The 24,108-nt window shown below is 46.8% G+C and overlaps 1 protein-coding gene across 2 annotated transcripts in view; it reads right to left on the bottom strand.

Annotated features, from left to right (window-relative positions):
• The window catches only part of PAK4 (p21 (RAC1) activated kinase 4), a 142,241-nt gene that overhangs the window by 99,076 nt on the left and 19,057 nt on the right, over positions 1-24,108 (bottom strand). The window contains exon 1 of one of the 2 annotated variants that reach the window (XM_063937948.1): positions 18,300-18,402. The exons of the other annotated variant lie outside the window; for it this stretch is intronic. Within the exon in view, the coding sequence (XP_063794018.1) occupies positions 18,300-18,330 (31 nt within the window). The 5' untranslated portion in view covers positions 18,331-18,402. Of the gene's footprint in view, positions 1-18,299; positions 18,403-24,108 lie in introns of those variants that run through there. 2 annotated transcript variants of the gene reach the window in all.

The following is a 24,108-nucleotide window of genomic DNA, read 5'->3' as shown; positions in this document are numbered from 1 at the left end:
GGTACTTGGAGAACCACAAGTACCAGCATGCGGGAGAAAAACGGGCCCGCTGGTACCTGTAGTACTACTGGGGAAAAAATACCCAAATAAAAACAGGAGACACACACCTTGAGAGTAAAACTTTATTTCACACCTGCCGACACACACATACTTATCTATGTTGACCCGCCGACTGCCACGTCTCCTGATCCGACGATCCGGGGTACCTGTGAATAAAATTATACTCACCTCAATCCAGTGTCCAGATATAAATCCTCGTACTTGGCAAAAAAAATAAACGAACACCCGGACCAGCGGACTGAAAGGGGTCCCATGTTTACACATGGGACCCCTTTCCCCGAATGCCGGGACCCCACGTGACTCCTGTCACAGAGGTCCCTTCAGCCAATCAGGAAGCGCTACTTCGTTGCACTCACCTGATTGGCTGTATGCGCGTGTGAGCTCAGACAGCGCATTGCACAGCTCCCTCCATTACTTTCAATGGTGGGAACTTTGCCGTCAGCGGTGGGGTTACCCGCGGTCAGCCGCTGACCGCGGGTGACCTCACCGCTAACCGCAAAGTTCCCACCATTGAGTATAATGGAGAGGCTTTGCGATGCGCTGTCTGACAGCTCAGACGTGCAGCCAATCAGCAGAGTGCCAGGACGTTGCGCTCGCTGATTGGCTTAAGAGACCTTTCTGTGACAGCAGTCACGGGGAGGGGGTCTCTGCATTCGGGGAAAGGGGTCCCATGTGTAAACATGGGACCCCTTTCAGTCCGGCTTGGTCGGGTGTTCGTTTATTTTTTTTGCCAAGTACGAGGATTTATATCTGGACACTGGATTGAGGTGAGTATAATTTTATTCACAGGTACCCCGGATCGTCGGATCAGGAGACGTGGCAGTCGGCGGGTCAACATAGATAAGTATGTGTGTGTCGGCAGGTGTGCAATAAAGTTTTACTCTCAAGGTGTGTGTCTCCTGTTTTTATTTGGGTATTTTTTTTCCAGTAGTACTACAGGTACCAGCGGGCCCGTTTTTCTCCCGCATGCTGGTACTTGTGGTTCTCCAAGTACCAGCTTGCGGGGGAGGCTTGCTGGGACTTGTAGTACTACAGGAAAAAACAATATTCTTGTCATTTTCTCAAGGTTATCAGCCCCCCATCCGCAGCCCTTGGATGGGGGGGGGGGGGGGGGAACAGCCTCGGGCTTTACCCCTGGCCCTTGGGTGGCTGGGGGACCCCTTGATTGAAGGGGTCCCCACTCCCCCAGGGTACCCCGGCCAGGGGTGACTAGTTGGATATTTAATGCCACGGTCGCAGGGCGCTGTATAAAAGTGACCCCCGGCTGTGGCATTATCTGTCCAGCTAGTGGAGCCCGATGCTGGTGTAAAAAATACGGGGGACCCCTACTCTTTTGTCCCCCGTATTTTTTGCACCAGCACCAGGCGCAGAGCCCGGTGCTGGTTTTAAAAATACGGGGGATCCCCTGTCCTTTTCCCCCCCGGATTTTTAGAACCAGGACCGGCTCGAAGAGCCCGAGGCTGGTTATGCTTTGGAGGGGGGACCCAACGCCATTTTTTTCCGGGATTTTACTATTCCATCTAAAAATATAAATAAATAAATATATATATATATATATATATATATATATATATATATATATATATATATATATATATATATATATTTTTTTTTTTTTTTTACAAATATATAAATAATACTTGTGCCTCCCAAAAAGACAAACCAAGTACCTAATCCCTTCGAATATAAATAGATATGCTATTACCAATAAAAAAAAAAAACACCAAAAAAAACATGTTTTAATTTTTTTTTACTAGATTCACCCACCAAAGTGTGGCGGATTGAAAATGACGAATTTACTGTCTAAAAGCACTGTTGTCGAATTTCCAAACTTCAATTGAATATACTTTTGTCGAATTGCCGCATTTGTACCATTGCAGAAATGTCGAATTTGACAAATGTCGAATTTCAAAAAGTCGAATTTTGAAAGTCCGTTTTTTTGACGGAAAGTACTGAATTGCATTGTCGAATTTTTTTTTTTTGGCAAAAAAAGTCCCGTTTTCAACAATTTCGGTAATTCGACCGCAATTGCATATACCCCTATATGCACAACACAATTTAACAGCATTCTCCCCCCAAAAGATGTGGCCCATATGACTCCAAGAAACAACATGCTGCTTTAAAGACCACGACAAGTTTCGGTAAACACGGATTGTGAGTGAATAGATTGTGAGTGAATAGGAGCGTAGCAGTCTGTAGGGTTAATCGGTCAGCAGTGATGTAACAGTAAGGCAAGGGCTGTGGAATAACACCCACATTCCCCTTGCAGGGCCCAGCAGCCTTAACATGTCTCTCCTAATTAGTAACTAATTAACTGGAAGTGAGAGCAGTCATGCAGAACCCGGCCCAATGCACACTGTGTCTTGTCATGAAAAGGGGTTCAAGATCCCATGGCCCCGGTCACATCGAGGTGAACAGTAATCCACTGTAAACAGTTTGGATGCGCCACATAATAGAGATCATTGATCCTAAGAGAAAACAAATACAGGAAATCCCCTCTAAAAGAGTCAATGGGAAACTTCTCATAGACCAAACTAAATGGAACATGACAACACACATCAATTATACAGGTATATTATTTTGCAAAGTTTTGCAAAGTGTATCCACAACTTTTTCCCAGATAGTTACATGTAAATAGTGTTTGAAGTAATGGCATTCATTCTTTACACAGAGAGAGAATATCCTTGAGAGCTCGTTGTGCAATTTAAAGAAAGCTTATTTATTTATTAACAGTTTCTTATATAGCGCAGCATATTCCGTTGCGCTTTACAATTAGAACAACAGTAATAGAACAAAACTGGGTAAAAACAGACAGACAGAGGTAGGAAGGCCCTGCTCGCAAGCTTACAATCTATAGGGAAATAGGCATAGATACACAAGGATAGATGCTACCTATTGCATAATGGTCCACCAGATTGCTAGGTTCTTAATGGGTTAATTGTGCGACATTTGGGTTGCTATATGCTCATTCTGCAGCGTTGTCAGCCAATGAGGAGACACGCCATGCTGATAGTACAGAATAAAGTACATATGGGTCTACTCATGAAGCAGTGAAAAGAGTGGAGAAGTGAGCCTGTGGAGAAGTTGCCCATGGCAACCAATCAGCTGCTCCGTACAATTGTATAGTATGCAAATTATAAATGTTACCTCAATGCTGATTGGTTGCCATAGGCAACTTCTCCACACTTTCACTGCTTCGTGAATGGACCCAATTACCACATGCAGCCAATCGCAAACTTTGGCAAAAACAGATAGACAGTCACTTTATGCAGGTGAAGAAGCCTACTGAAACGTACAGAAGCGTCTATAATCCTATAATGGCAATACCTGCAGATGACAGCTTGCTCACATTACACCATACATTTACAGTCAGTTGCAGCTGCATGGTTTTCTATAAATTCTTCCTTTAATTTCTATAACTTTCTCTCTATCGATATCAATTAAAAGCTTTCCTCATATTTTACAGCCTAACAATATTATGTGATCTGCCCTAACAGCTTGCAATTTCTTTGTAGACTATATTGGCCCAAGGAGCTGACACTCTAATGGTAAGGTTGAAGGTTTAGGCCAACAGTAGCCTAGAAAACAAAATGGTATAATAAGCGTTGTCTTAAAGAACAGTCTATGGGGGTCATTCCGAGTTGATCGCTCGCTAGCAACTTTTTGCAGTGCTGTGATCAGGTCAAAACTCGGCAAAACTGCGCATGCAGTGCAATGCGCAGGCACGTCGAATGGGTACAAAGCGGATCGGTGCCGGGCGATGGATTTAACGAAGAATCCATTCGCACAGCCGATCGCAAGGTGATCGACAGAAAGAGGGCGTTTATGGGTGTCAACTGACCGTTTTCTGGGAGTGGTTGGAAAAATGCAGGCGTGTCCAAGAGTTTTCAGGGCGGGTGTCTGACGTCAATTCCGGGACCAAAAAGACTGAAGTGATCGCAGCGGCTGAGTAAGTCCAGAGCTACTCAGAAGCTGCAAAAAACTTTTTTGTGCTGCTCGGCTGCAAAAGCGTTCGCACACTTGCAAAGCGAAAATACACTCCCCTAGAGGCAGCCACTATCTGATCGCAGCACTGCAAAAAGTTGCTAGCGAGCGATTAACTCGGAATGACCCCCAATGTTATCTGTAGGGAGCTCGCAATCTGGTTATTTAATGGGAGACCCTGTCTGAAAAGTTCCAGCCCACAGGGAAAAAGGGGAATGCTGCCGAGAACTTGCACATGGACCTTGCCCTTCCCCGCCACAAAGAAAAAACAAACCCAAAGGAAAACAAATGTAAAGATTGAGTTACTGCAGTAGCAAAATAGAAAAAAACATCACACAGCCAAGAAAATAGAAAGTGTTTTCTAACAATGGTCCGATCTTAAGACACAGTAAGCACTGCTTGCTTCCTTCCTTCTCTGAGTCAGAGGACTCAGCAGGATACACAGTATAGGAATTCAAGCACTGCAGAGTCCTCAGTGGTAGCACTGTACTCCGGAATCTATCATATCAATTCTGCATGAGAGCCAACACTATACTCCAGTATCTGACCTCTTGTGCCAATACTGCAGAGTACTACAGGATCTATCACCCAGGTCCATCTTTACTAATACTGACGTGTACCACAGGAGATGTAACACCATGCTCCAGTATTGTGATCGCCAGTCATATAACTACATCCCCTATAGGACAGGTAATGCAGAATTCCATTGTGCTTCACCCTGTGATCATTACCAACACTGCAGAGTACTAAAGAAGATGTAATGCAACACTCTCCACTATTCACCATGCATTCACCATTATTAATACTGCAGAGTACTATAGGGCAGCACTCCAATACCCTGTTACCATCACTACAAATACTAAAGAGTACTGCTGGAATGGTAAAACTGTACTCCAGTATTTATCACCCTGTGACCATCATTACTAATACTGCAGGGTAACACGGGAGAGGTAACACTGTACTCCAGTATCCATCACACTGTGACTATCATTACTAATATGACAGAGAAACACAAAAGAGGTAATTCAGTAATCCACTATCACTATAGAATCATTAATACTGCAGACGACTACAGGAGAGATAAAGCTGCATTATAGTATCTAAGCATGTGTTCATCATAACTAATACTGCAGAGTACCCCAGTACAGTTAATGCTATACTCCATTATCTATCAGCCTGTCTCCATCATAACTAATACTACATAGTACCTCGGGAGAGGTAAAGCTGCACTCCAGTAACCATCATCCAATGTCAGCCATTAATATTGCAATACAGAAAAGGTAACAGTACCCCAGTATCTATCTCCTTGCGTAAATCACTACAGGAAAGGTTATACAGTGCTCAGGGGCAGATTTATTAAGCTCGGTGAAGTGATAAAGTGGAAGGTGATAAAGGACCTGCCAATCAGATTCTAACTACCATGTCACAGGCTGGGTTTGAAAAAATAAGAATTTACTCACCGGTAATTCTATTTCTCGTAGTCCGTAGTGGATGCTGGGGACTCCGTCAGGACCATGGGGAATAGCGGCTCCGCAGGAGACAGGGCACAAAATTTAAAAGTTTGACCACTAGGTGGTGTGTACTGGCTCCTCCCCCTATGACCCTCCTCCAAGCCTCAGTTAGGATACTGTGCCCGGACGAGCGTACACAATAAGGAAGGATTTTGAATCCCGGGTAAGACTCATACCAGCCACACCAATCACACCGTACAACTTGTGATCTGAACCCAGTTAACAGTATGATAACGTAGGAGCCTCTGAAAAGATGGCTCACAACAATAAACAACCCGATTTTTTTGTAACAATAACTATGTACAAGTATTGCAGACAATCCGCACTTGGGATGGGCGCCCAGCATCCACTACGGACTACGAGAAATAGAATTACCGGTGAGTAAATTCTTATTTTCTCTGACGTCCTAGTGGATGCTGGGGACTCCGTCAGGACCATGGGGATTATACCAAAGCTCCCAAACGGGCGGGAGAGTGCGGATGACTCTGCAGCACCGAATGAGAGAACTCCAGGTCCTCCTTAGCCAGGGTATCAAATTTGTAGAATTTTACAAACGTGTTCTCCCCTGACCACGTAGCTGCTCGGCAGAGTTGTAATGCCGAGACCCCTCGGGCAGCCGCCCAAGATGAGCCCACCTTCCTTGTGGAGTGGGCATTGACAGATTTAGGCTGTGGCAGGCCTGCCACAGAATGTGCCAGTTGAATTGTGCTACAAATCCAACGAGCAATCGTCTGCTTAGAAGCAGGAGCACCCAGCTTGTTGGGTGCATACAGTATAAACAGCGAGTCAGATTTTCTGACTCCAGCCGTCCTTGAAATATATATTTTCAATGCTCTGACAACGTCCAGCAACTTGGAATCCTCCAAATCGCTAGTAGCCGCAGGCACCACAATAGGCTGGTTCAGGTGAAACGCTGATACCACCTTAGGCAGAAAATGAGGACGCGTCCTCAATTCTGCCCTGTCCGAATGGAAAATCAGATATGGGCTTTTATACGATAAAGCCGCCAATTCCGACACTCTCCTGGCTGAAGCCAGGGCCAGTAGCATGGTTACTTTCCATGTAAGATATTTCAAATCTACCGATTTGAGTGGCTCAAACCAATGGGATTTGAGAAAATCCAAAACTACATTGAGATCCCACGGTGCCACTGGGGGCACAACCGGGGGCTGTATATGTAGTACTCCTTTTACAAAAGTCTGGACTTCAGGAACTGAAGCCAATTCTTTCTGGAAGAAAATCGACAGGGCCGAAATTTGAACCTTAATGGACCCTAATTTGAGGCCCATAGATAATCCTGTTTGCAGGAAATGTAGGAATCGACCCAGTTGAAATTCCTCTGTCGGGGCCTTCCTGGCCTCACACCATGCAACATATTTTCTCCAAATGCGGTGATAATGTTGTGCAGTCACCTCCTTCCTGGCTTTGACCAGGGTAGGGATGACCTCTTCCGGAATGCCTTTTTCCCTTAGGATCCGGCGTTCAACCGCCATGCCGTCAAACGCAGCCGCGGTAAGTTTTGGAATAGACACGGTCCCTGCTGAAGCAGATCCCTTCTTAGAGGTAGAGGCCACGGATCTTCCGTGAGCATCTCCTGAAGTTCCGGGTACCAAGTCCTTCTTGGCCAGTCCGGAGCCACTAGTATCGTTCTTACTCCCCTTTGCCGTATAATTCTCAGTACCTTGGGTATGAGAGGCAGAGGAGGGAAGACATACACTGACTGGTACACCCATGGTGTTACCAGAGCGTCCACAGCTATTGCCTGAGGGTCTCTTGACCTGGCGCAATACCTGTCCAGTGCTGACAGTGCTATCACATGATTTTCCGCCCAGCGAAGAATCCTTGCAGCTTCTGCCATTGCCCTCCTGCTTCTTGTGCCGCCCTGTCTGTTTACGTGGGCGACTGCCGTGATGTTGTCCGACTGGATCAACACCGGCTGACCCTGAAGCAGAGGTTTTGCCAGGCTTAGAGCATTGTAGATTGCTCTTAGTTCCAGTATATTTATGTGAAGAGACGTTTCCAGGCTTGACCACACGCCCTGGAAGTTTCTTCCTTGTGTGACCGCTCCCCAGCCTCTCAGGCTGGCATCCGTGGTCACTAGGACCCAGTTCTGTATGCCGAATCTGCGGCCCTCTAACAGATGAGCACTCTGCAACCACCATAGCAGAGAGACCCTTGTCCTTGTCGACAATTTTATCCGCTGATGCATCTGCAGATGCGATCCGGACCATTTGTCTAGCAGATCCCACTGAAAAATTTGTGCATGGAATCTGCCGAATGGAATCGCTTCGTAAGAAGCCACCATTTTTCCCAGGACTCTTGTGCATTGATGCACAGACACTGTCCCTGGTTTTAGGAGGTTCCTGACGAGTTCGGATAACTCCCTGGCTTTCTCCTCCGGAAGAAATACCTTTTTCTGAAAAAAGTGTCCAGAATCATCCCTAGGAACAGCAGACGTGTCGTCGGGATCAGTTGGGATTTTGGAAAATTCAGAATCCACCCGTGCTGTTGGAGCACTACTTGAGTTAGTGCTACTCCGACCTCCAGCTGTTCTCTGGATCTTGCCCTTATCAGGAGATCGTCCAAGTAAGGGATAATTAATACGCCTTCTCTTCGAAGAAGGATCATCATTTCGGCCATTACCTTGGTAAAGACCCTGGGTGCCGTGGACAATCCAAACGGCAGCGTCTGAAACTGATAATGACAGTTTTGTACCACGAACCTGAGGTACCCTTGGTGTGAAGGGCAAATTGGGACATGAAGGTAAGCATCCTTGATGTCCAAGGACACCATAAAATCCCCTTCTTCCAGATTCGCTATCACTGCTCTGAGTGACTCCATCTTGAACTTGAATTTTTGTATGTACAGGTTCAGAGATTTCAGATTTAGAATAGGTCTTACCGAGCCGTCCGGCTTCGGTACCACAAATAGCGTGGAGTAATACCCCTTTCCCTGTTGTAGAAGGGGTACCTTGATTATCACCTGCTGAGAATACAGCTTGTGAATGGCTTCCAATACCGTCGCCCTGTCTGAGGGAGACGTTGGCAAAGCAGATTTTAGGAACCGGCGAGGGGGAGACTTCTCGAATTCCAACCTGTAACCCTGAGATACTACCTGCAGGATCCAGGGGTCCACCTGCGAGTGAGCCCACTGTGCGCTGAAATTCTTGAGGCGACCCCCCACCGCCCCTGAGTCCGCTTGTAAGGTCCCAGCGTCATGCTGAGGCCTTTGCAGAAGCCGGGGAGGACTTCTGCTCCTGGGAAGGGGCTGCTTGCTGCAGTCTCTTACCCTTTCCTTTGCCTCGGGGCAAATATGAATGTCCTTTTGCTCGCTTGTTCTTATAGGAACGAAAGGACTGCGGCTGAAAAGACTGCGTCTTTTTCTGCTGGGAGGGGACTTGAGGTAATAAGGTGGACTTCCCGGCTGTTGCCGTGGCTACCAAATCCGATAGACCGACCCCAAATAATTCCTCCCCTTTATACGGCAATACTTCCATATGCCGTTTGGAATCCGCATCGCCTGACCACTGTCGTGTCCATAGACTTCTTCTGGCAGATATGGACATCGCACTTACTCTTGATGCCAGAGTGCAGATATCCCTCTGTGCATCTCGCATATAAAGGAATGCATCCTTTAATTGCTCTATAGTCAATAAAATACTGTCCCTATCCAGGGTATCAATATTTTCAGTCAGGGAATCCGACCAAGCCACCCCAGCACTGCACATCCAGGCTGAGGCGATTGCTGGTCGCAGTATAACACCAGTATGTGTGTATATACTTTTTAGAGTATTTTCCAGCCTCCTATCAGCTGGATCCTTGAGGACGGCCGTATCAGGAGACGGTAACGCCACTTGTTTGGATAAACGTGTGAGCGCCTTGTCCACCCTAGGGGGTGTTTCCCAGCGCGCCCTAACCTCTGGCGGGAAAGGGTATAACGCCAATAACTTCTTTGAAATTAGCAGTTTTTTATCAGGGGTAACCCACGCTTCATCACACACGTCATTCAATTCCTCTGATTCAGGAAAAACTACAGGTAGTTTTTTCAGACCCCACATAATACCCCTTTTTGTGGTACTTGCAGTATCAGAGATATGCAAAGCCTCCTTCATTGCCGTGATCATATAACGTGTGGCCCTACTGGAAAATACGTTTGTTTCTTCACCGTCGACACTAGATTCGGTGTCCGTGTCTGGGTCTGTGTCGACCGACTGAGGCAAAGGGCGTTTTACAGCCCCTGACGGTGTTTGAGACGCCTGTACAGGTACTAACTGGTTTGCCGGTCGTCTCATGTCGTCAACCGACTTTTGCAGCGTGCTGACATTATCACGTAATTCCATAAACAAAGCCATCCATTCCGGTGTCGACTCCCTAGGGGGTGACATCACCATTACCGGCAATTGCTCCGCCTCCACACCAACATCGTCCTCATACATGTCGACACACACGTACCGACACACAGCAGACACACCGGGAATGCTCTGATAGAAGACAGGACCCCACTAGCCCTTTGGGGAGACAGAGGGAGAGTTTGCCAGCACACACCAAAGCGCTATAATTATATAGGAACAACCTTATATAAGTGTTGTTTCCTTATAGCTGCTTAAATATATATAATATCGCCAAAAAATGCCCCCCCTCTCTGTTTTTTACCCTGTTTCTGTAGTGCAGTGCAGGGGAGAGCCTGGGAGCCTTCCTAGCAGCGGAGCTGTGTAGCAAAATGGCGCTGTGTGCTGAGGAGATAGGCCCCGCCCCCTATTCCGGCGGGCTCTTCTCCCGGTTTTTCTGAGACCTGGCAGGGCTTGGAGGAGGGTCATAGGGGGAGGAGCCAGTACACACCACCTAGTGGTCAAACTTTTAAATTTTGTGCCCTGTCTCCTGCGGAGCCGCTATTCCCCATGGTCCTGACGGAGTCCCCAGCATCTACTAGGACGTCAGAGAAATGACAGTTAGGAGCTGACTGGCTGGTCATTTATCACCTTCCAATTTATCACTTCACCGAGCTTAATAAATCAGCCCCTGTGATACCTATTACCCTGTATCCTTTATTAATACTGTAGAGTACAACAGGAGAGATGAAGCCTTAGCCATTATCTGTCATCCAATGTCAATCATTAATACGGCAAAGTACTATTGAAGAGGTAACGCAGTACTCAACTATCTAACACCCCGTGCTCATTGCACAGTACCACAGTACCACAGGACAGGTAATGCAGTACTCCAGTAGCTGTCAGCCAGAGTCCACCTTTAGTATTGCAGAATCCTCTGTATTATACTCTAACACTGCAGAGGAAGAGAAGCCAAGTTCTCCAGCATCCATCCTCCTTTGTACGTACATCCCAAATATAAGTGGCTGAAAAGCAGAAAAAAGAAATCCACCCTCAAGCTATTCAGATATTCTTTTCTTTAAAGTATCCTCACAGTCTCAATGTAACAATTTACTAACCTATCCCTCCTTATTGGGCATATAGCTCTAATTTAATAAATAACAGGACCAACAGGGGTCTGCCATTTTGTATACTTGACCGAGTATTTTGCTGAATAAAATGCCTAATGGTGACACGTCTGCAAAGCATTGATGCGGAAGGTGCTTAATTACCAATAAGGCAACAAACACATTTTTCCAATAACTTCTCACTTTTATTCCAATACCTGGCATAAGAGAAATCTTAGGTAAAACAGGAAGGGAACCTCTACAATATTCATCAACATGTCTATCATATAGTACCAGACAGAAATTGTTTTTTACAATATAAATTTATAAATGAAAAAAAATTCCAAACATATTTTCACCAAGGCAATCACTAATTACTAACACAAGTACTCCTTGTAACGAGAGCTTCATGTGCGACACATAATTTTGTCTTTTTATTAATAATTGTTTGTCTTTTCCCATACCTATTTTATAAAACATAATTAAAAATAAGAATTTACTTACCGATAATTCTATTTCTCGTAGTCCGTAGTGGATGCTGGGGACTCCGTCAGGACCATGGGGAATAGCGGGCTCCGCAGGAGACAGGGCACATCTAAAAAAGCTTTTAGGTCACATGGTGCGCACTGGCTCCTCCCCCTATGACCCTCCTCCAAGCCTCAGTTAGGTACTGTGCCCGGACGAGCGTACACAATAAGGAAGGATCTTGAATCCCGGGTAAGACTCATACCAGCCACACCAATCACACCGTACAACTTGTGATCTGAACCCAGTTAACAGTATGATAACAAAACGAAGTAGCCTCTGAAAAGATGGCTCACAACAATAGTAATAACCCGATTTTTGTAACAATAACTATGTACAAACATTGCAGACAATCCGCACTTGGGATGGGCGCCCAGCATCCACTACGGACTACGAGAAATAGAATTATCGGTAAGTAAATTCTTATTTTCTCTAACGTCCTAGTGGATGCTGGGGACTCCGTCAGGACCATGGGGATTATACCAAAGCTCCCAAACGGGCGGGAGAGTGCGGATGACTCTGCAGCACCGAATGAGAGAACTCCAGGTCCTCCTTAGCCAGAGTATCAAATTTGTAAAATTTTACAAACGTGTTCTCCCCTGACCACGTAGCTGCTCGGCAAAGTTGTAATGCCGAGACCCCTCGGGCAGCCGCCCAAAATGCGCCCACTTTCCTAGTGGAGTGGGCCTTTACAGATTTAGGCTGTGGCACGCCTGCCACAGAATGTGCAAGTTGGATTGTGCTACAGATCCAACAAGCAATCGTCTGTTTAGACGCAGGAGCACCCATCTTGTTGGGTGCATACAATATAAACAACGAGTCAGATTTTCTGACTCCAGCTGTCCTTGAAATATATATTTTTAATGCTCTGACAACGTCCAGTAACTTGGAGTCCTCCAAGTCCCTAGTCGCCGCAGGCACCACAATAGGCTGGTTCAAGTGAAAAGCCGAAACCACCTTAGGGAGAAATTGAGGACGTGTCCGCAATTCTGCCCTGTCCGAATGGAAAATCAGATATGGGCTTTTGTACGATAAAGCCGCCAATTCTGAAACTGTCCTGGCTGAAGCCAGGGCCAATATCATGGTTACCTTCCATGTAAGGTATTTTAAATCTATCGATTTTAAAGGCTCAAACCAATGAGATTTGAGAAAATTTAGAACCACGTTCAAATCCCACGGTGCCACTGGAGGCACTATTGGGGGTTGTATATGTAGTACACCTTTTACAAAAGTTTGTACTTCAGGCACTGACGCCAATTCTTTCTGGAAGAAAATTGATAAGGCCGAAATTTGAACTTTAATGGACCCCAATTTTAGGCCCATAGACAATCCTGCTTGCAGGAAATGTAAGAATCGACCCAATTGAAATTCTTCCGTTGGAGCCTTCTTGGCCTCACACCACGCAACATATTTTCTCCAAATGCGGTGATAATGTTGTGCGGTCACATCTTTCCTGGCTTTAATTAAAGTAGGAATAACTTCCTCAGGAATGCCCTTTTCTTTTAGAATCCGGCATTCAACCGCCATGCCGTCAAACGCAGTCGCGGTAAGTCTTGGAACATACAAGGTCCCTGCTGAAGCAGATCCCTTCTTAGAGGTAGAGGCCACGGATCCTCCGTGAGCATCTCTTGAAGTTCCGGATACCAAGTTCTTCTTGGCCAGTCCGGAGCTACCAGTATTGTTCTTACTCCTCTTTTCCGTATAATTCTCAGTACCTTTGGTATGAGAGGCAGCAGAGGGAACACATACACTGACTGGTACACCCACGGTGTTACCAGAGCGTCCACAGCTATTGCCTGTGGGTCTCTTGACCTGGCGCAATACCTGTCCAACTTTTTGTTGAGGCGAGACGCCATCATGTCCACCTTTGGTTTTTCCCAACGGTTCACCATCATGTGGAAAACTTCTGGATGAAGTCCCCACTCTCCCGGGTGAAGATCGTGTCTGCTGAGGAAATCTGCTTCCCAGTTGTCCACTCCCGGGATGAACACTGCTGACAGTGCTACGACATGATTCTCCGCCCAGCGCAGAATCCTTGCAGTTTCTGTCATTGCACTCCTGCTTCTCGTGCCGCCTTGTCGGTTGACGTGGGCGACTGCCGTGATGTTGTCGGACTGGATCAACACCGGCTGACCCTGAAGCAGAGGTCTTGCTTGGCTTAGGGCATTGTATATCGCTCTTAGCTCCAGTATATTTATGTGAAGAGACTTCTCCAGGATTGACCAAACGCCCTGGAAGTTTCTTCCCTTTGTGACTGCTCCCCAACCTCGTAGGCTGGCATCCGTAGTCACCAGGACCCAGTCCTGTATACCGAATCTGCGGCCCACTAACAGATGGGCCGTCTGCAACCACCACAGGAGAGACAATCTTGTTCTCGGTGACAGTGTTATCCTCTGATGCATGTGCAGATGCGATCCGGACCATTTGTCCAGCAGATCCCATTGAAATGTCCGTGCATGGAATCTGCCGAAAGGAATCGCTTCGTACGAAGCCACCATCTTTCCCAGGACTCTTGTGCATTGATGTACTGACACAGTTCCTGGTTTTAGGAGGTTCCTGACAAGTTCGGATAACTCCCTTGCTTTCTCTTCCGGGAGAAATACCTTTTTCTGAACCGTGTCCAGAATCATGCCCAGGAACAGCAGATGTGTTGTCGGGGTCAATTGAGATTTTGGAAGATTTAGAATCCACCCGTGTTGCCGAAGCACTACTTGTGTTAGTGCCACACCGACTTCCAGCTGTTCTCTGGACTTTGCCCTTATCAGGAGATCGTCCAAGTACGGGATAATTAATACGCCTTTTCTTCGTAGAAGAACCATCATTTCGGTCATTACCTTGGTAAAGACCCGAGGAGCCGTGGACAAACCAAACGGCAGCGTTTGAAACTGATAATGACAGTCTTGTATCACGAACCTGAGATACCCTTGGTGTGAGGGGTAAATTGGGACATGTAGATACGCATCTTTTATGTCCAAGGACACCATGAAGTCTCCTTCTTCTAGATTCGCTATCACTGCTCTGAGTGACTCCATCTTGAACTTGAATTTCTGTATGTACAGGTTCAAGGATTTCAGATTTAGAATAGGCCTTACCGAACCGTCCGGTTTCGGTACCACAAATAGTGTGGAATAATACCCTTTTCCTTGTTGTAGGAGGGGTACCTTGACTATCACCTGCTGTGAATACAGCTTGTGAATGGCTTCCAAAACCAACGTCCTTTCTGAGGGAGACGTTGGTAAAGCAGACTTTAGGAACCGGCGAGGGGGAGACCTTTCGAACTCCAGCATGTAACCCTGAGATATTATCTGCAGGACCCACGGGTCCACTTGTGAGTGAGCCCATTGATTGCTGAAAATCTTGAGCCGACCCCCCACCGTTCCTAAGTCCGCTTGTAAAGCCCCAGCGTCATGCTGAAGGTTTTGTAGAAGCCGGGGCGGGCTTTTGTTCCTGGGCAGGGGCTGCTTGCTGCCCTTTCTTACCCTTTCCTCTGCCTCGCGGCAGATAAGACTGTCCTTTTGGTCGCTTTTTATAGGAGCGAAAGGACTGCGGCTGAAAAGACGGTGTCTTTTTCTGTTGGGAAGGAGTCTGAGGTAAAAAGGTGGATTTGCCGGCAGTTGCCGTGGCCACCAGGTCTGAAAGACCGACCCCAAACAATTCCTCTCCTTTGTATGGCAATACTTCCATATGCCTCTTGGAATCCGCATCACCTGACCACTGTCGCGTCCATAAACTTCTTCTGGCAGATATGGACATCGCGCTTACTCTTGATGCTAGAGTACAAACATCCCTCTGAGCATCTCGCATATAAAGAAAAGCATCCTTTAATTGCTCTAGAGTCAATAAAATACTGTCCCTATCCAGGGTATCAATATTTTCAGTCAGAGAATCCAACCACACTACCCCAGCACTGCACATCCAGGCTGAGGCTATTGCCGGTCGCAGTATAACACCAGTATGTGTGTATATACTTTTCAGTGTAGTTTCCAGCCTCCTATCTGCTGGATCCTTGAGGGCGGCCGTATCAGGAGACGGCAACGCCACTTGCTTTGATAAACGTGTGAGCGCCTTATCCACCCTAGGGGGTGTTTCCCAGCGCGCCCTAACCTCTGGCGGGAAAGGGTATAATGCCAATAACTTCTTTGAAATTAGCAATTTTCTATCGGGTGTAACCCACGCTTCATCACACACATCATTCAATTCCTCTGATTCTGGGAAAAATACAGGTAGTTTTTTCACCCCCCACATAATACCCCTTTTTGAGGTACCAGCAGCATCAGAGATCTGCAAAGCCTCCTTCATTGCCGTGATCATATAACGTGTGGCCCTATTGGAAAATACGTTTGTTTCTTCACCGTCGACACTAGATTCATCTGTGTCGGTACCCGTGTCGACAGACTGAGGTAAAGGACGTTTTACAGCCCCTGACGGTGTCTGAGACGCCTGAACCGGTACTAACTGGTTTGCCGGGCGTCTTATTTCGTCAACTGACTTTTGTAATGTGCTGACATTATCACGTAATTCCATAACTAAAGCCATCCATTCAGGTGTCGACTCCCTAGGGGGTGACATTACCATCATCGGCAATTGCTCTGCCTCCACACCAACATCGTCCTCATACATGTCGACACACACGTACCGACACACAGCAGCCACACAGGGAATGCTCTAATCGAAGACAGGACCCCCTAGCCCTTTGGGGAGACAGAGGGAGAGTTTGCCAGCACACACCAAACAGCGCTATAAATGTATATAAACAACCCTAGAAGGTGTTGTTTATTATATATGCGCTCTTATATATAAATATAGCCAATTTATGCCCCCCTTCTCTCTGTTTTACCCTGTTTCTGTAGTGCAGTGCAGGGGAGAGTCCTGGGAGCCTTCCTCACCAGCGGAGCTGAGCAGGAAAATGGCGCTGTGTGCTGAGGAGAATAAGCTCCGCCCCCTTTTCGGCGGGCTTTTTCTCCCGGTTTTTAAGAACTGGCCTGGGTTAAAATACATACATATAGCCTTAATGGCTATATGTGATGTATTTATTTTGCCAATAAGGTACTTATATTGCTGCCCAGGGCGCCCCCAGCAGCGCCCTGCACCCTCCGTGACCAAGTCAGTGAGCCGTGTGACAACAATGGCGCACAGCTGCAGTGCTGTGCGCTACCTTCATGAAGACTGTGAAGTCTTCTGCCGCCTGTTTCCGGACCTCCGTTCTGCCGTCTTCTTCAGCGTCTGTAAGGGGGATCGGCGGCGCGGCTCCGGGACGAACCCCAGGCTGACCCGTGTTCCGACTCCCTCTGGAGCTAAGTGTCCAGTAGCCTAAGATTCCAATCCATCCTGCACGCAGGTGAGTTGGAAATCTCTCCCCTAAGTCCCTCGTTGCAGTGATCCTGTTGCCAGCAGGAATCACTGAAATGAAACCTAAAAAAAAAAAAAAAAAAACTTTTCTAAACAGCTCTTTAGGAGAGCCACCTAGATTGCACCCTCTCGGACGGGCACAAAAACCTAACTGAGGCTTGGAGGAGGGTCATAGGGGGAGGAGCCAGTGCGCACCATGTGACCTAAAAGCTTTTTTAGATGTGCCCTGTCTCCTGCGGAGCCCGCTATTCCCCATGGTCCTGACGGAGTCCCCAGCATCCACTAGGACGTTAGAGAAAGTAACATTTTATCATCTATTCATTTTTCATTACAAGAGTGCCCCAACAAAGTCTTTTTTTTCCCCTACTACTATACGGGATCCGGTCTGAAGATCGACAGTATCTAGGTCGACAATGTTTAGGTCGACCACTATAAGTCGACAGTCACTAGGTCGACATGGATGGAAGGTCGACAGGGTTTCTAGGTCGAAATGTGCTAGGTCGACAGGTCTAAAGGTCGACATGAGTTTTTCACATTTTTCTTTTTTTGAATTTTTTCATACTTAACGATCCACGTGGACTACGATTGGAACGGTAATCTGTGCCGAGCGAAGCGGTAGCGGAGCGAAGGCACCATGCGAGGGGACGCGGTGCACTAATTTGGGATCCCGGTCACTCTACGAAGAAAACGGAAAAAAAAAAAAAACTCATGTCGACCTTTAGACCTGTCGACCTAGCACATGTCGACCTAGAAACCCTGTCGACCTTCCATCCATGTCGACCTAGTGACTGTCGACCTATAGTGGTCGACCTAGATACTGTCGATTTGATGAACCACACCCCTACTATACTATATCTAAAATACTGCAGAGTACTAGAGGAGTGATAGCACGGCACTACATCACTAATACTGCCCCGCAGCAACGGAGAGTGCATTAATGTGTTAATTAAGGGTGCATTAAACCATTTCATCATCTGGAAAATCCTTAGGAGCATTAAATGAAGAACTATGCGGTTTCCCTTACAGGAATCTTCAGTGCTGGTTCTGTCTACACTCACGGTGCATGGACGCAGTGCCTAGACTTTAGGGTAGGGTTACCACCTCATCCCTTTAATTCTGGACACACATTGATTACACAGGTTCTGGGGCTGGCTGACTTCAAGACTCCATTTCACCAGGTTTTAATCAGCCACAGAACCTGTGTAATTAATATGTGTCCAGAATTAAAGGGATGAGGTGGTAACCCTACTTCGAGGCATGCTGAAGCCATCACTTAACATGACACTGTAAGCATCACACAGAGGAGATAGGGCAGAGTATATTGCTCTCCTCCGCAGGTGGCTCTCGCACTTGGTGAGGCACAGTCACCCCCAGCAGGTAACCTCCATCCTACGGCCTGAGCTGCACATACACACTCCCCACCAGCATGACACTCACCCTTGGCATCGATTTGAGCTCCGGACACCATGAGGAGAATGCACCGGCTTCAGGAACAGGGATTCTGAGGCTGTTATATGGAAAGTTTCAGGCCCGCTCTCACTGTCCCAGCCAGTTTCATGACGTGAAAAGATCTGCTCCTCCCCAACCCATAGGAGAGAGGTGGAGGAGGGGGTGGAGGAGGCAGAGGGCTGGATTACAATACACTCACAAGACAGCAGCAGTGAGAGAAATGTATTACTGCAATCTGAGAACATACATACGGGCAGATAATCAACAATAACAAAAATAAAAATACATAAGAGAAGAAAAAAAAAAACCCTCTGAGACAGGTTTCCTGGAATAAAAATGGTGCATTTGTCCATCCTACAATCAGCCACACAGACAATAGTTCCATGCTTTGTGTCATTTTCCTCAACAGTCCAACTGGTCATTACATTCCTGCCCAGGCAGTTATAAGGTGACTACTTTATTATCTGACATGAGCTGCTACTTCTATTACCCTGGGCTGTGTGTTATTTTACCATGATTTCACTGTCAGCATGTTAAACTAATAGCATCATCTACACATATATTAATGTATATTCTGACAAAACATGATCCAACCAGTGTCACACAGCCTTCTAGAAATACAGGCGGAGTGAGTTTTGGATGGCACAAGGGAGAAACTGTAAGGGGGGGGGGGGGGGGCAGAGTCGTGTTGCACACATGTCAATGTATATCTGCTTTCATTGCCTGCTCACATAAAGGATTAAAGAGAATTACAAGCAGCAGGATCTAGAGCACTGTGACCCAACTCATCTCACTTGTCTTGTAAATATACAACTCACAGCCAGCGCTCGGCAAATCATCCTGCACAGCTGTCAGCGCTTCCCAATTTCCAGGGATAGGGCCAGGTTTTAAATATATTTCCCAGTAAATATACCCACTTCTCTTGGTATTTACTAACGCCATAAAAGGTTTACTTTATACTGCAATTCTTGCCATGTATATATTATTCGCTAGACTTTAGGGGTCAATATTACAGCATTTAATATAACTTAAAAATAAATACACATTTTTATTTAAAGTGCATTATTCATTGTGTAATCATATGTTATTAATATGTATCATGATCCCCCCTAGTTTCAGAAGTGAAGGCTATTACATGCTATACTGCACATAGATTCTTACTAATCTGCATATTTCCACATTATTAATAGAATATGGATCAACAATTCCACATAGGTTGTTGTTTTATTTTTAAATGGGTAATAATGTCCTACAAATCATTATCTCCTTTTCAAAAACCTCCCTCGAGGTTGCTAAATATGGCTGCAAACCATGTACAGGCACAAAGCTCTAAGCATATCATGGAAAGTCGGAGGGATTGGGGAAGGGGGGGGGGGGGGGTGAAAAAATATAGGATTTTAATTACCTACCGGTAAAACCTTTTCTCGTAGTCCATAGAGGATGCTGGGGTACAATTAAGTACCATGGGGTATAGACGGGTCCACTAGGAGCCATTGGCACTTTAACAATTTAATAGTGTGGGCTGGCCCCTCCCTCTATGCCCCTCCTACCAGACTCAGTCTAGAAACTCTGCCCAAGGAGATGGACATACTTCGAAAGAAGGAAATACACAGATAGTGGTGAGATTCACACCAGCTCACAGAACAAAAGGAAATTCAAGTTAACCAATCTGAAACGATTCAGCAACGACTGAACCAACAATACTTAACCAAGTAACAAAGCAGGAATACGAAGCAACGGGCGGGCTCCCAGCATCCTCTACGGAATACGAGAAAAGGATTTACCGGTAGGTAATTAAAATCCTATTTTCTCTTACGTCCTAGAGGATGCTGGGGTCCAATTTAGTACCGTGGGGACGTACTAAAGCTCCCAGTACGGGAGGGAGAGTGCTGAGGTTCCTGCAGAACTGATTGACCAAACTTGAGGTTCTCAGAGGCCAAAGTATCAAACGTGTTCGACCCTGACCAAGTAGCCGCTCGGCAAAGCTGAAGAGCCTAGACACCCCGGGCAGCCGCCCAGGAAGAACCCACTTTACGGGTAGAGTGGGCCTGAACAGATTTTGGAATCGCCAATCCTGCCATAGAATAAGCATGCTGGATAGTAAGTCTGATCCAGCAAGAAATGGTCTGCTTAGAAGCAGGACACCCAATCTTGTTGGGATCGTAAAGGACAAAGGGGCAGATGTATTAACCTGGAGAAGGCATAAGGAAGTGATAAACCAGTGATATGTGCAAGGTGATAAAGGCACCAGCCAATCAGATCCTAACTGGTAATTTACATATTGGTGCTGATTGGCTGGTGCCTTTATCACCTTGCACATATCACTGGTTTATCACTTCCTTATGCCTTCTCCAGGTTAATACATCTGGCCCAAAGAGTGCATCTGACTGTGACGAGCAGTTCGATTCACATACATTTTCAAAGCCCGTACAACATCCAAGGACTTTGAGGAAATCAAGGTGTCCGTAGCCACTGGCACCACAATAGGTTGGTTAATATGAAAAGCCAATACAACCTTTGGAAGAAACTGCGGACGCGTTCTGACCTCAGCTCTATCTTCATGGAAAATCAAGTAGGGGCTCTTGTGCGACAATGCCCCCAATTCTGACACACGTCGTGCAGATGCCAATGCCAACAGAGTGACCGCCTTCCAAGTAAGAATCTTTAAGTCTACCTCCTGTAAATGTTCGAACCAATCCGATTGCAGGAACTGCAGCACCACATTAAGATCCCAAGGTACCGTAGGAGGCACAAAGGGTGGTTGGATGTGGAGAACTCCTTTCAAGAATGTCTGAACCTCAGGAGGAGCAGCCAATGGTTTCTGGAAGAAAATGGACAAGGCCGAAATCTGGACCTTAATGGATCCCAAGCGTAGGCCTACATCCACACCTGCTTGCAAAAAGAGGAGAAAATGTCCTAGTCAAAACTTCTTGGATTCACACCAAGACACGTATTTCTTCCAAACCCGATGGTAATGGTTAGACGTTACCCCCTTCCTAGCTTGGATCAGAGTAGGAATGACCTTGTTCGGAATGCCCTTCCGAGCTAAGATTTGGCGTTCAACCTCCATGCCGTCAAACGTAGCCGCGGTAAGTCTTGATAGGCGAACGGACCCTGTTGTAGAAGGTCCTCGCAAAGAGGAAGAGGTCTCGGGCCCTCCAGCAGTAAATTCCAGAAGATCCGCGTACCAAGCCCATCTTGGCCAGTCCGGAGCAATGAAGATTGCCTGAACTCGTTCTTTTTATCAGTCTGAGAATCCTTGGGATGAGTGGAAGTGGAGGGAACACATACACTGACTGGAACACCCACGGAGTTACCAGGGCGTCTACCGCCACTGCTTGTGGGTCTCTTGACCTGCAACAGTACCTCCAAAGCTTCTTGTTGAGGCGAGAGGTTATCATGTCTATGTGAGGTAAACCCCATCGGCTTGTTACCTCTGCGAAAATCCCTGGGTGGAGGTCCCATTCTCCCGGATGGAGATCGTGTCTGATGAGGAAGTCTGCTTCCCAGTTGTCCACTCCCGGAATGAAGACTGTCGACAGGGCCAGCGCGTGCCTTTCCACCCAGAGGATGATTCTCGTTACCTCTGACATTGCGGCTCTGCTCTTCGTTCCGCCCTGCCTGTTTATGTAGGACACTGATGTGACGTTGTCCGACTGAACCTGAATGGCACGATCTTGCAGAATATGTGCCGCTTGTAGAAGGCCGTTGTATATGGCCCTTAGTTCCAGAATGTTAATTGGAAGGTCAGATTCCTGCCTTCACCACCTTCCTTGGAAGTTTTCCCCCCTGGTGACTGCTCCCCAACCTCTGAGGTTTGCATCCGTGGTTAAAAGGATCCAGTTCTGAATCCCGAACCTGCGGCCCTCAAGCAGGTGAGAAGTCTGCAGCCACCATAGGAGTGAAATCCTGGCTTTCGGCGACAGGCGTATCCATTGGTGCATGTGAAGATGGGATCCCGACCACCTGTCCAGGAGATCCAGCTGGAAGAACCGTGCATGGAATCTCCTGTACTGGAGAGCCTCGTAGGAGGCCACCATCATTCCCAGAATGCGAACGCACTGATGAACCGATACCTGGGCTGGTTTCAGGACATCCCGGACCATTGATTGGAACACCAACGCTTTCTCCACTGGCAGAAACACCCTCTACACTTCCGTGTTGAGTATCATCCCTAGGAAGGGCAGTCTCCTTGTCGGCTCCAAATGTGACTTTGGAAGTTTCAGGACCCACCCATGATCCCGGAGTAGTTGAGTTGAGAGAGCAATACTCTGCAACAGCTTCTCCCTGGAAGATACCTTTATCAGCAGATCGTCCAGATATGGAATTATGTTCACTCCCTGTTTGCGGAAAAGGAGCTTCATCTCCGCCATGAACTTGATGAACGCCCTTGGTGCTGTGGAGAGGCCAAATGGTAATGTCTGGAACGGATATTGACAGTCCTGTAGTGCAAACCGCAGATAGGACTGGTGAGGCGACCAGATCGGAATGTGACGGTACGCATCCTTGATATCCAGGGATACCAGGAATTCCCTTCTTCCAGACCTGAGATCACCGCTCTCAGAGACTCCATCTTGAATTGGAACACCCTCAAGTAAGGGTTCAACGACTTCAGGTTCAATATAGGCCTCACCGAACCGTCTGGTTTCGATACCACAAACACGTTTGAATAAGAACCCTTGTTTTTTTTAGGCGAGGTGGAACTGGAACAATTACATTTGTTCGTACCAACTTTTGAATGGCTTCCTGTAGAATAGCACTTTCTGTCAGCGAAACTGGTAAGCCTGATTTGAAGAATCTGTGAGGTGGGAGTTCCTGAAACTCCAGTCTGTACCCCTGGGCAACAATATCTGTCACCCAGTGGTCCAGGCACGATGATGCCCAGACGTGACTGAAATCTTTTAGTCTCGCTCCCACCTGCCCGATCTCCAGGCTGGGAGGTCCACTGTCATGCTGAAGATTTGGAGGAAGCAGAGCCTGGCTTCTGTTCCTGGGAACCTGTTGGTGTAGTTTTCTGGATTTTCCCCATCCTCCTCTAAAGAAGGGGGGGGGGGGGGATTTGGATTTTTTAAAATTTTGCGGTCCGAAAGGACTGCAGTGTAAGCGTAGGATAAGATTATCTAGCCGATGCTGGTGCGGAGGGAAGAAATGTCGACTTGCCCACAGTCGCCGTGGAAATCCACGCATCCCCAAATAGTGCCTGACCTGTGAAGGGCAGGTTCTCCACACTTTTCTTGGATTCTGCATCCGCAGTCCATTGGCGTAGCCAGAGTCCTCTGCGCGCTGACACTGCCATGGAAGTAGCCCTTGCATTAAGCAGGCCAATATCCTTCATGGCCTCCACCATGAAACATGCAGAATCCTGTATGTGACAAGTCAATGTCACTCCTATCCATAGTATCGAATTTCTCAACTAGTGTACCTGACCACTTTACTATGGCTTTAGAAATCCACCCACAAGCAATAGTGAGCCTTAAAGCAACACCTGTAGCAGTGTATAGTGATTTGAGCGTAGTCTCGATCTTGCAGTCAGCAGGATCCTTTAAGGCAGTTGAACCAGGGACAGGTAAAACCACCTTTTTAGACAACCTAGATACGGAAGCGTCTACTATAGGTGGGTTTTTCCCACTTTTTTCTGTCCTCTTCAGGGAAAGGGAAAGAAACGAGAATTCTTTTAGGGATCTGGAATTTCTCTGGGTTTTCCCAGTATTTTTCAAACAAGGAGTTTAACTCCTTAGAAGCAGGGAAGATTTCTTATTTACTGTAAAATAAGATTCCTCTTCTTGCTCAGGTACCT

Source organism: Pseudophryne corroboree, chromosome 8, assembly GCF_028390025.1.
Source record: "Pseudophryne corroboree isolate aPseCor3 chromosome 8, aPseCor3.hap2, whole genome shotgun sequence".
Classification (NCBI taxonomy): domain Eukaryota; kingdom Metazoa; phylum Chordata; class Amphibia; order Anura; family Myobatrachidae; genus Pseudophryne; species Pseudophryne corroboree.
Note: the sequence above shows the minus strand (reverse complement) of the source record. Positions and strands in the feature narration are given on the sequence as shown.